This window comes from Cyclopterus lumpus, chromosome 5 (genome assembly GCF_009769545.1).
Source record: "Cyclopterus lumpus isolate fCycLum1 chromosome 5, fCycLum1.pri, whole genome shotgun sequence".
In the NCBI taxonomy this organism is placed as follows: domain Eukaryota; kingdom Metazoa; phylum Chordata; class Actinopteri; order Perciformes; family Cyclopteridae; genus Cyclopterus; species Cyclopterus lumpus.
In genome coordinates, this window is record NC_046970.1 from 9,170,481 (window position 1) to 9,183,967 (window position 13,487).

Here is a 13,487-nt window from a genome sequence, read left to right on the forward strand (position 1 = left end):
ATAAATATAACGGAGTAGAGAGATAGTGTCTTCACTCAGAGAATCAATGTTACAATGCAACCAGACAAACTCTTCTCTTGTATGTTTCAGGCAGCAAGCCAATATGGTAAACTCTTCTGGTTGTATAGAAGTCTATGAGAAAATGACTTTACTTCTCTCTTGATTTATTACCTCAGTAAACATTGTAAACATGAATGTATGGTCTCAATCTCTAGTTTAAAGTATTCTCCAATACAACATGATTTTCATTTAGTAAATTATAGTCCAATTTAGAGTCAAATGGACCATAAAGCAGGGTATGCTTTAGGGCGGGCTACCCAAGTCCAGGCTAGTAAATAACGAATATAATATATATAATACATATCGAACTACTCTGCGTCTGATTGTCTATTAACTGTTACCTCTGTAGGTTGGGTTGGTTAGGTATGAAGAGTGAGATTGGTTAGGGCTAGGGTAAGAATATCAGAACCAATCAGAGGCAAAGTAGGGCGGGTCATGTCTTCATCATAGCTGGATTTGGAATATTGGATCCAGGCTGTCCGGTCTGGGATTTGCCTGTTTTCATTTTCAAACTTTAACCTTTTCAGTGTGTTTTCACACTGTGAAACTTGAGGTTTCAAAACGACAGAGCACAAACCAATGGGTGAAGTCCCTGTGATGTCTAATTCTTATATACTGTCTATGTCAGCAAAATGTCAACATGACCTTCTGCTCCAGTGTATATGGGAAGTTAATCCATTGACACAACTGTTAATGTAATAAATACACACGTTACTTAAATACAATCCCAAAGTGTTTATTTTAAATCATATTTACAAGTAGCACCCCTCCCTCAAACCCCTCCCTCACATTTTCATTCAAACACAATTATGAAAAGGCCCAAAGGCAACATTATCCAGTGCATTCAGCCAAGCCATATGAAACACAGACTCGCTTTTACCACCTTAAGTGAGTGATGAGACCAGTCAGCCCGCCAGAACATACAGCGACTGGGCACAGAGACACGGTGAAATTACTTTATGGCTTTTCAAACACTTTTTACAGAGTAAAGCACAAAGAAACAGGACATTATTCAACGGTTCTGAAAGCATCTCCACCTTCTGGTCTAGTGCAGAGATGAAGCAGGTGTGAAACTCAGCAATTATGAATGATGGTGATATAAATCCACGTCAAGACCCCTTTTGTTTTTAAAGGCTGAAGCCAATAATTCGGCACTGTAGCTGACAGCAAATCCAGAATCTGTTTAAGACTAGTGTTGAAAAGATTGTTGGCCCAGAGGTGGACCAAGCTGAGATTGTTCAACCCCAAATAGCAGTACACTCGTATATTGGTCTCACCCAAAATGTTAACTTTAATTCAAGATCATGAAACTAATATTATTGACAACTAATAGCCTACAACATGTTGTTCTAGTTGTACCTGTTTTGAAATTTGTGATATTTTGCTTGACAATATTCATCGAAAAAGATATTTCCTAATTTGCCGAAGTAAATTAAATGATTTGGTAAGAGACATGTGATGAAAAGTAACATTTTCCTGATAAAATAGAAAACATCAATCAAGTAGTCATTCTTAGTCATCTTTCATGAAGGCATAACATGTAAAACTAAAGTAACACAAAAAGGTTTTGGTTGTCCAGACCATTGAAATATTAAAGCTGGTGAGTGCCTTGGGATCACCTATTTAGAGCTCCTTCCAATTTAACTCACACATTTGTTCAACATTAATTTTGTCTTCTTGAGTGAGTGTAAGAAAAACCCATCCATACACAGCAGAAAACTAAACTGGTGAATCTGTATCTTGAGGATAAATCCTGGGCTTTCTACTATAATTCACCAACTCCTGATGCTTTGTCTTTGGAGCAGTTGACCTGAAACACTTACTCGCTTTTTCCAGAGCTTTCCACGTCTTAGTTTTCCTCAGTGGATAGAGTTTGAGCAAACTAAATGCCCTGAGGAAAATTATGAGTAGCGTCTGAAAGCTAGTAAGTGGACCTCGAGTTGAGTCTTTAAGGGCGTTCACAGCAGCCGTGATGGGTCTAGTTGAACCAAACCCCGGAGCGTTCGTATCCTTGGTGCGGTTCGTTTGGGTTGGTGTGAACGCAGGATTCGAACACTGCTACGGACCAACCGCTCTCTGATCCCCCTTGAAGGGTTTGTCTCAGACCGCTGTCAATTTAACACTAGAGCGTTTCATTTCTGGGGAAATGTGCAAGATAGCTACCTAGATAGCAAGCCTCTAAAAGGGTGAAAGGTTTGCATCATCCAAAAAGTGTAGGAACGCACATCACATGTTGAGTCATGCGCGTCATTGAAAGTCAACTATATGACCAATAATGGACCGTTTAAATTTTGCCTTTGTAAACCAAACCAAATCAGTTAGAGAATTGGTCCGCTTCCGGAACCGGACCTCCAGATGTGAACTTGCCCTAAAATGTCCGACGACTGTTTCCAGATTGAAACAGTCGTACTGAATGTTTTTAAGATTTGAGATAATGGAAACTAAAACATGGTTATTATAGAACATTAAATGATAACTGAATTAAAAGTAAACCCTCACCATGTATTCAAGTTGTTACTGACTCTTGGACAATGTAAATCCAAAGCATCAGTTGCCCTTTAACCTTTTGAGTATAACACTGTGGACAGCAAACAGGTCTGAAGCAAATCAACCAAAAGACTAAGGCAACAACAAAAGAGAAAAATTGTAAGCACTTGATGTCTATCTTTGACATGCTGACTGACCAGACCTGACCTGGACAGGATAACTATGCAAGAATGAGTGACAGACTGAATGTGCATACTAGAGTTCACATCCTTCCTGTAAACTGTAGTAAACTGACATGTTACATAAGAGCTGATAGATGCTGACAGGATTACAATGAGAACGATATATGACACTGTTAACTATTCTCTGATAACTTTGGCGACCAACTCTTTCATCTTTAGCATTTCATATTTACCAACCAACATAAAAGCAGCTGCAATAAACTCAATTAACACTGAACCGAAGCGTTTGTACATCGTTGTCGGAATTATTCAAACAATGCAGGCACAACTAAATGCAAGCGAAGAATTAAATACTCCCTTCATTCATCCAATTTGACAACCCCCAAAATGAGACATACAAAATATAAAATGTAAACATTCATTTGGACCGGTGACGTTTTTCTGTAGCTTGCCATAATTACAGCTGAGACAAAAAACAACAACACAAACGAGTATAAAGACATTAGCACGAGCTGAAAATCAATGATAAAAAGTTCTTCAGTGTTCCAAAGAGTGACTGATTCTGTGTTCACACTGTGAGCAACAAGACATAACAAGTTCAACAATGGGATGCTGCTTTTCAGAGGAGTTATGGAAAAACAAGGCAATGATGTATTCTGACACAAATGCTCACATGGAAAACCATGAGATTCATGTTAACGTGTACAAGTGTGAATTATAAGTTCCATTATAAAATGCAATGTCTTTCACAATTAATTAAATAAAAAAGCTAAAGCAGCATGTGGATATATTCAGTATACCTTCAGTAGATAGCATAGCAAATTAATGCTGCGCAAATGTAATCTGCCTATTTTAGCTCCATGGGTTTTATAAACATACCATTGATGAGAGTCTGTGGAGCAGAGACAGATACATGTCAGAGCTGGCTAAAGCTGCGCTATTATTTAATAGTCTGATTTCGAGGGACGGGACTTAGCGAAGGGTCGATTATGACAGCATTTACCAAGCAGTGAAAAAGGCATAAGGAGCTTAATATTGTAGATGCAGACCTTTACAGCTCATTAAACCATCCAGAACTGTTCAGAAAACAGACACTTATCAGTCAAGTTGCTCTCAGCGTGGACGGAACAGACAGACACCCATCACATGTAAGACTGCACTGTATGTATACAAGTTATACACATCATTGATTCTATGAATAATTTACACCTGAAGTCTGTGTCTTGACAGCTACAGTTTGGAGGACGCATGTATGAGAGGCGTCAGCCACACATGTGATGGTCCCGGTAAGGCATGGTTTTACTGACACTGGTACATAAATACACGACAGACAGGGATTCCCTGCTCCCCCAAGCCTTTCAATTCATCCAGACTTTAAAAAAAGACCCTCTTTGTTTTTATTATTAAAAAAAAGGAAAACTGAAACCCCTCCTTTCTCACCCACCCATCCAATCCCTGCAGTGCTACAACCTTCCCCGACCACCCGAACCCACCCCAACCCCAAACACAGGCTGAGACACAGGACAGCTTTAGTTTCAAGCCATTCAAAGCAACAAGTCCACTGATTGGCTGAGATCACAGGCCTACCAACGACACAAGAGTGAGCAGAAGCAAGCCGGTGAAGAGGTGGAGCTGTTGACTGGACAGTGTGGAGGTGGCCTCGTTCTGCACCATCATACCAGTTCCTGTGTGAGAGACAGTATCTAACAAATCAATTTAACAAAATGCAACATTACATTACTGTGAATCAAAGGAGTATGGCTCTAACTTTATCACATGCTTTTCCTTCTGCTAATAATAGTTAGACATCACAGATGCTGCATCGGACCAGTGAGCTCACTGCTCATGCAGCACGCTAAACTACTAGAGAGATGGAGAGAAAACATTGCTAACAAGCCAAAATGTTAGAGAAATGGAAAGAAAATGTTGCTAATAGGCAAAACTATTTGAGAGATGGAGAGGAAATGTTGATAATAGGCTAAAATACTAGAAAGATGGAGATAGAATGTTGCAGGTAGGCAAACATTTTAGAGAAATGGAAAGAAAATGTTGCTACGGTTAAACAGATGGACAGAAATGTTGCTCATTGGCTAAAGTAGTAGCAAGATGGAGACAGGATATTGCTAATAGTGTGAACTATTTGACAGATGGAGAGAAATGTTACTAAAAGGCTGAAGTGATGGAGAGAAAATGTTTCTAATAGTTTAGCCCTGTGAGCTTTTGGCTGCAGTTAGGAAAAGCTAATAAGGTGCATTTTTTCTTCATCTCTGAAATGTGCCTATAATGTTAGACTCTATTTTTTAATAACTTTGCTTGTCAGTTTTTGGTTAGATGCCTGAAATAAGGTCTGTGGTTAACACACACTTAACTCATTCATAAGCTCTGTTCTATGTTATATAATACCCCTCCTGTGAATGTGAAGTGTCTTAAAAAAGGCTGTTGCTAACAAGTGGCTAAATGAGGCAACAAAACGTCATGTCGAATAGTCCGCCTTTACAGCCCTGTTGTGTTTACTCAAGCACATGCAACCAAGGTGTAGTTTGCCATAAAGAAAAATTCATTTCTGCAATAATCCAAAATCCTGTGTTAGCGTGGAGAGATCGGCCAAGGTTTGTTATTGGTCAATATTAATTTAATATAACTTAAGAAACACTGATGACTGTACATATTTAGAGAAACTTGTATTTTAAAAAGGTTTTTGAAAAAAGCCCAAAATTAAGTTTGCAATTGTGTTCACATAATTATTCTACCTCCCACAAAGATACCTCATTTGGTAAAACTCAATATGTCCCTTGGTACTCACCGATATGTATCTATAGCACTAAAGTATCAAAAACAATCAAGAAAAGGTGGCATCAAATGTCAGATTAGGTAGTTTAACATTGTAATCAAAATGTTGCCAATATTGGACTAATTGATTTAGGTTAATAAAGTGTTTACGTTTAAACATTTTAAAAAAGGTGTTCTGTTGCTTAATGTGAATAGTTTATATATTTTAAAAAAGAAAGTAATTCAGTTTTTTCAATTCAGTTTAGCCCAATATCACAAATTATTAATTTGCCTCAGAGGGCTTTACAATCTGTACACATACGCCATCCCTGTCTCACATCGGATCAGGAAAAACTCCCCAAAAATAACCTTTCACAGGGAAAAAAGGGAAGAAACCTTCAGGAGAGCAACAGAGGAGGATCTCTCTCCCCAGATGGACAGAAGCAATAGATGTCATGTGTACAGAATGAACAGCGTTACAGAGTTACAACACATTCAATGAATATGACAGATATGTATGAATAATGAGTAGTAGGCATGGACCACGATCCAGTAAAGTAAGGTAAAGTAAGCTATCAAAGAAGCCTCTTTTGTTCCTCTTGACCTTTCCTTTATAACCAAAGCACCTGAAATGTCTGACCATAATAAACTCTCACTGTCCTATGTCTGTTTTAGATACTGCTGTTTATGATCAAAATAACAGATATCCTGATGTTCCTATCTCTAATATAGCACATCCTTTCAAGTTTCTTAGAAGGGGTTACTGCCTCTTAGAGCACCGCCGATAACCGATGATTAAAAGTCTTATTAGATGTCATTATATTATGTCATGACAATAGTTATCAATCTTTCAACATAAGACCCAGAAATCTTTATATAAGCCTGTCAGATTTTTTAAAATTCCAATGTCGATGTGTCTTTGGGCAAGACACTTAACCCCAAATTGCTCCCGCAGCGGTGCCTACGGTGTGTGAATGTTAGTAAGTTAGTGTTAAAGCGCTTCGAGTGGTCGGAGGACTAGAAAAGTGATTTACAAGTACAGGTCCATTACCAATGTGCAGATTAAACAAACTGAAATAAATGTCATTCTTGTTCTTTTGTTCATTACGCAGCCCCCAGAGGTCATATGTGGAAATCCATGCAAAATGTATCAACCTCTATGCACAGATTGCTAATAGAGCGTGCATGTTTTACCCCCACTGCTCTCTGTTATCACCTATACTGGGTTTTAATCAGCCAAATTCACAATAAATCACTGAGTCCTTATAAAGCCACGGTCTCTGTCTTGCAAATCTGACTAGTGTCATTCCTGCTGTATTTCTATCTATTATTTGGTGATTTCAATGGACATTTAAACCATCACAGCAGACTGAAGAACATCCACAATTGCCCCACTAGAGAGCTGCGCTCCCTAAATGCGGGGCTACTTGTGGTGAGTCCTAAAAAGTAGGATGGAAGCCAGAGCCTTCCGTTACCAAGCTCCTCCTCTATGGAACTAGCTTCCACTTTCAGTCCGTGGGGCAGACACAGTCACCTTAGAGTAGACTTAAGACTTTCCTCTTTAATAGCGCTTGAGATAAGATAAGATAATCCTTTATTAGTCCCGCAGTGGGGAAATTTACAGGATTACAGAAGCAAAGGGGTAAAGTGCACACAAGCAATAGTAAGATCAAATATAAATAATAGGCAGTAAACAGTAAATAAAACAGTAAATAATCTACGGTAACTGAATAATATATACACAGGCAGAATAAATATGGCTATTTCCACAGTGTATTTATATTAATATTGCACAGGTTGGAGTGAATCAAGTGATTGAAGTGTTTTTAAGTGTTTTTTGGTCTACTGGGAGCTCAGCTGGTTGTGCAGCCTGACAGCAGCAGGAAGGAAGGACTTGCGGTACCTCTCCTTCACACACCGGGGGTGAAGCGGCCAGTGGCTGAAGGAGCTGTACAGAGCTGCCAGAGTGTCCTGCATGAGGTGGGAGGTGTTGTTCATCAGGGATGATAGCTTAGCCATCATCCTCCTGTCTCCCACCACCTCCACCGTATCTGGTGGACACCCCAGCACACTGCTGGCCTTCTTAACAAGTTTGTTCAGTCTCTTCCTGTCAGCTGTCGAGTCAAAGGAGGTCTTGAGGAGTGTCTCTTTGTATAGAGTGCATGTGTGTGATCAGACCAGTCCAGTTTATTGTTCAAGTGAACACACAGGTACCGTATTTTCCGCACTATAAGGCGCACTTAAAGGCGCACTTAAAGGCGCACTTAAAGGCGCACTTAAAGGCACACTTAAAAGCGCACTTAAAAGCGCACTTAAAGGCGCACTTAAAGGCCTTTAATTTTCTCAAAAAACGACAGTGCGCCTTATAATCCGGAGTGCCTTATATATGAATTAATTCTGGCTGTGCTTACTGACCTCGAAGCGATTTTGTGTGTTACACGGCGCTCTGTCAAAATGTTTTAGTACGACTTTGGTAAACTACAAAGCCGCACCGCTTGCAGCATTATGGTGCGTTCACACCAAACGGCTTTATAACTCGCATCAGTTTATTCGCCAGTCAAGTTGTGTTCATTTGTGTCTTTCGCAACCAGTTGCGAAAAGGGGGCGTGGCTTATCTCCGTGGCTTGTCTCGGTAAAAACAATTATAATTTCCTTCATCCACCACGGTCGAAATAAACACTAGTTCTGCTTTATACTTGTTGAGGACATCCCATAAACGTCGGAACATCTAACGCCCTCGTGTTTGGGTTCATAACATCACCCGTAGGCTCACACAGTTCGGGGAGTTTCACCGACTCCGCCTCAATAACTTCCGCTTCCAGCGCTACCAGAGCAGCAGCAGCCCAACGGGCTGATTGGCTGGCGAGTTGCGAAAGTTTCGCAATTCGCGTTGGAAGTTGAAATATTTAAACTCTGGCAAAACGCATCTATCGCAACGTCCGGCGAATTTCAACCAAACGCGTCTGTGCGTTGACTTTACATGGGATCCAGACGCGCGAAAGATTCGCAACGCATTTGGTGTGAACGCCCCTTTATGGCTACCGTAGTCAGGAGCGTCGCGGAGTAATACATTCGCCATAATATTACAGTGTGTGTGTATAAGGACCGCAAAATGGCACCTGTCAAGAGACACGCTTACGACGCGGACTTCAAAGTCAAGGCTATCAGTTTTGCAGTAGAACATGGGAATAGAGCCGCTGTGTGAGAATTCAACATTAATGAATCAATGGTACGGAAGTGGAGAAAGCAAGTAAAGAAGACCACACAGAGTTACGCTAACGTTTGATTTAGCAGTATCAGACTGTTTTTTTTTACGTGTTACAACTGAACAAGGTTGGGAGTTATTGTGAATACGCTCATTGACGTTTGAACAATGTTGAGAGTTATTGTGAACACGTTTAATAAAGTTTGACTGACTGACTGTTTTGTTTCGCTTAATGCGCCTTATAGTCGGGTGCGCTTTATATATGAAAAAAGATCGAAAATAGACCATTCATTGACAGTGCGCCTTATAATCCAGTGCGCCCTATAGTGCGGAAAATATGGTACTTATAAGATTTTAAAATCTCAATGTCCATTCAGTGGATGTTCACTGGTTCCGGGGGAGAGCGTTTACATTACATTACATTACATGCCATGCCATTTAGCTGACGCTTTTATCCAAAGCGATTTACAATCATGTTACATTCATACACTGTAGACACAGCTACAGGGAACAACTCAGGGTTAAGTGTCTTGCTCAAGGACACATTGACTAGGGGGGGGATTGAGCCACCAACCCCCTGAATGAAAGACGGACCTGCTAACCACTGACCCACAGTCGCCCAGTTTACCCTGGCAGAAGTCCACCACCAGTTCTTTGGTTTTACCAGAGTTGATCTGTAGGCGGTTCCGCTTATAGTTAGGGCTGGCTCAGGTTTGTCCTGGTCCAGCCCCTAGTTATGCTGTTATAGGCTTATAGGCTGCTGGGGGACGTTTTAGGATACACTGAGCTCCTCTCCCCTCTTCTTTCTCTACTTATGGACAAATGTATGTGTCTTCATTGCACATTACTAACTCTACTTCTCCCCCTATATATTTGTGCCTTCTCGCCCCACAGGGTCCATTAGACCTGGCTGTGTCTGAAGCCGGTCCTGGTTCCTAACCCCCCCCCTGCCTCCTTGCCCCTGCTTCCTGCATCCAGCCCCCGGACTGGGCCTGGACTCCTTCCCAATGGCCCTGCCTCCTTCTTTGTGCTCCCTGCCTCAAGGGCCTGGCCTCATTGGTCCGGCCTCTTTCGCGATGCATCCTGCCTGGTGGGCCGGCCTCCTGCCTATGTGGCCCCTGCTGATGTTTCATGGATTGTGAAGGTCTGGATCGTGGTCCATGCCTACTACTCATTATTCATACATTTCTGTCATATTCATTGAATGTGTTGTAACTCTATAACGCTGTTCATTCTGTACACATGACATTTATTGTGTCTGTCCATCCGGGAGAGGGATCCTCCTCTGTTCCTCTCCTGAAGGTTTCTTCGCTTTTTCCCAGTGAAAAGTTTTTTTTCTGTTTTTCTGAGGAGTTATTCCTGATCCGATGTGAGGTCGTATGTGTAAAGATTTAAAGATTTAAAGCCCTCTGAGGCAAATTTGTAATTTGTGATATTGTGCTATACAAAATAAACAGAATTTAATTAATTTCCTCCACATGATACTGTCACATCAGCTATTAAATGGTAAATGGACGGTACTTGTATAGCACTTTTCTAGTCTTCTGACCACTCGAAATGCTTTAACACTACTTCATCATTCACCCATTCACACCCATCCATATACACTGATGGGAGGGGCTACCATGCAAGGTACCAACTGCATCTAACATACATGCAACATTCATACACAGCCTGCAGGAACAATTTGGGGTTAAGTGTTATGCCTAAGGACACATTGACACGGACTAGCGGAGCCGGGGATTGAACTTCCGATCTTCTGATTAAAGGACGACCCGGCTATACCACTGAACTACAGTCGCCCCTATAAATATTAAACATAGGGTTTGTGTTGATGCCAAATTAGAACCTGTCTTAGCCACTAGTGACACATAAAACCACTGAATTGAAAATATAGGCCACCATAGCCCGAGAGGAAAGGAGTGCTGTAGGGCTGTTTGATCCCCGGATTGTGGGTACAGATACAGTTATTTCTGTCAATGTTTCTGTGAGTCCTCCAAGATCACTTCATTTGATCATCAATGCCCATTTCACACTGCTTATTACTCAAAAAACATCCCTGTCCCCCAGAGAAAGGTGTGTGCTTCTCAGTTCCTCACCTGAGTCCCGGGACACAATAATCTCGTGTGCCGGCCCGTCCCCGCCTTCTCCCCAGGACCGGATCTCCAACACCACGTAGCCGCTGTCTTTTGGCAGCGGCAGGCTCATGGACGTCTTGGCCTTGTCCAGAACCTTCAGTGAGATCTGGCCCTCATGTTTGTACAGAACCTGAGAACATAGCAGGTCAAGAGTTTAGTTCAGACCTCAACGTTACAACACAAAGTGCAAGGTCAGAATTCACAATGTTTTTTAGTGATTTGCGCACTGCAACTATAAGTGTTTGTGTTAGAATCAAAGGACCATTGTTACAGCTGTTATCTTTTGATGACACCTTCATGCATAAGCTGATACAAGGCTCATCAACATGATCTTTGATTTCGTTATACTGCCTCTTTATTGCTTTGCATATCTCACATGTGGAGCAGATTACACATTGTGATGGGACAAAACATCATGATGTGGTTCTACCTGGGAGAACCCTTTTAGAGAAAGATGTGCCACATTACATGCAGACAAACACACACACACTTTTAGTCAGACAGCACTCACTTTGTAGCCCAGCACTGCAGACTCATTGTGCATGGCCTTCACGTGATCCCACCTCACCGTTACCGATGAGCCATCAGCCTTCCATGACACGTTGCCCGGACGACGATTAGGGGCTGTTATGGAAACACACAAATGTTGAAAATTGATAGGAAAAGAACAGAGTGAAAGCAGTGATTGTAGCATTGCAATAGATTGAGAACAGAATCATGAGTGTCGTCAGTGTTTTATGCTTCCAAGAAGAACTGTGTTGCAGGCAATAAAGAGATTTAAGTGTGTGCTACTAAGCTGCTTGCTCTGTGGAGCTGAGTAAACTCCACCACATACTGTTACTTCCCTGTGCTCCAGGAGCCTTTTTACAAAGTGCTCTCTCACCTCTGGTTCGGTTCCTTTGGTCCAAACATATGCTGATGAGCAGATGGATTTAACAGTATAGCTTTAGGATTTGAGCTAAAAACACAGGTTCAGTCATGAAATCCAGTTGGAGGCAGAGACCGTTTTAAAGCAGTCTCCGTATGGTTCGACTGAGATTGAAACCACCCTCACTAAACTGGCACGGCAGCCATTTTAATATTCTTAAATATGTTTTTTTCTGTGAATCTGTCCCTCTTTGAGACCCAAAGCTTGTGAGTAGTTTGCACACATGAGACCGTGTATGCATGTGTGCGTGCTGCAGCCGTACGTGGTTTCCTGGTGGTGACAGTGGTGCGCGGCGAGGGAGGCCCAGTGCCGGCACTGTTATACGCCAGAACTGCGACGTGGTACCGAGTGCTGGGTCTCAGTCCGGACACTCTGGCTGTCGCTTCCAGTCCCGCTGTCCGCACACGGTCTGCTGCCGCTTCGCGCTCGTGCTGCCGCCAGTACCGGATCTGAGGACCCATAGAGACGCCCCCCCCAAAAAACACATTAACACACATCACCTAAAACACTTTCTTTCAAGTGTGGTTTTAAAATAAAGCATTCTGCTGTCACAGCAGCAGATGCACTAAACATGTCAATCTTTTCACTGATTTATTTGCTTTGTATTAATGCATGTTGTAAATATTGGCGGTGGATATAACATAGAAAGAAAATAGTTGGTTATGTGATGTTGTTTCTCTCTCTCCTCCCTAATCTTTATGTATATGGTATTATACATTTATAATTACTTCCTGATTTCTTTTCTGTGATTAATTTGTTCAGTGGGTTTACACTATGTGTATTTGCTCAATAAACGTTATAAGACAATAGTCATTTTAAAGGACTAGATGGACTGAGACTGATTTGAGATGATACTTTTATGCTTTCTGGGATTATTTTGAAAGTAAACCTTCCCATTGATACCATATGAGCTGCATTTTATTACGACTGGTGACAAGTCAATGTTCTGTATCCCTGGGCTTTTGTGTTTCCCCTCCAACCAAAACTACTACAATAAAAAACAGACACTTCATGCTGAAGGCCAGGACACATTCATGTTAAACAACATGTCCCTGATAATAAAGTGTAGCAACATGGGAATTTAAACCTTCTCTTGTATTCTTGTAGTCACATAAGAAAGTAAAAGGTATTTCATTTATTTTCTTACCCTGTTGTGTGGTTTAGTAAGATGCTGTTGAATGAGGGCATGCTGATTGAGCTGGACTATATTTAGGAAATGTAAATGCATGTCCTACATTTCTCTGTACTTTGTAAACCAAATCGGTCCGTTCATGACTTCATCAGTTCATTTTTAGTCCCTCTGATTTTGACCCAACCACATTTTCTTATTCCCTCTCTAGCAGTCAGGTGCAGTCTACTGTGCTGGGCGAACATCCACATGTGTATCCATGCAGCTCATCACCTCATATCCTCTGAGGATGCCGTTGGCGCTGAGCTGCTGGACGGGCTCCCATGACACCTGGATCTCAAAGGCGGTCAGTGCCGTGGCGTTGATGTTTGACGGTCCCACTGTTGGCTCTGTGAGGATTCGGTGAGAGGTAAGGAGGTCAGTGTGTGCAGCTTCATGATGTACAAACAGTAAATCAGTTAATTCACAAGTGAGCTGACTGTGGTCCATCTACTACAGGCTGCCCTCTAATGGTGGCAAAACATACTGCAGCTTTCTTCCACTACCAGCTGTTGAGTAGTATTGCATGAATGTGTCTCCATCTGTTTCA

The 13,487-nt window shown here is 41.6% G+C and overlaps 1 protein-coding gene across 1 annotated transcript in view; it reads right to left on the reverse strand.

The window, feature by feature from the left end:
• Nucleotides 1-4,304: 4,304 nt before the first annotated feature.
• Nucleotides 4,305-13,487, reverse strand: part of cntn2 (contactin 2) — a 34,331-nt gene continuing 25,148 nt past the window's right edge. Inside the window, exons 19-23 of the mRNA XM_034532089.1 lie at nucleotides 13,172-13,287; nucleotides 12,032-12,218; nucleotides 11,353-11,465; nucleotides 10,803-10,971; nucleotides 4,305-4,414 (exon numbers count right to left, since the gene is read on the reverse strand). Of these exons, the coding sequence (XP_034387980.1) occupies nucleotides 4,305-4,414; nucleotides 10,803-10,971; nucleotides 11,353-11,465; nucleotides 12,032-12,218; nucleotides 13,172-13,287 (695 nt within the window). The remainder of the gene's footprint in view (nucleotides 4,415-10,802; nucleotides 10,972-11,352; nucleotides 11,466-12,031; nucleotides 12,219-13,171; nucleotides 13,288-13,487) is intronic.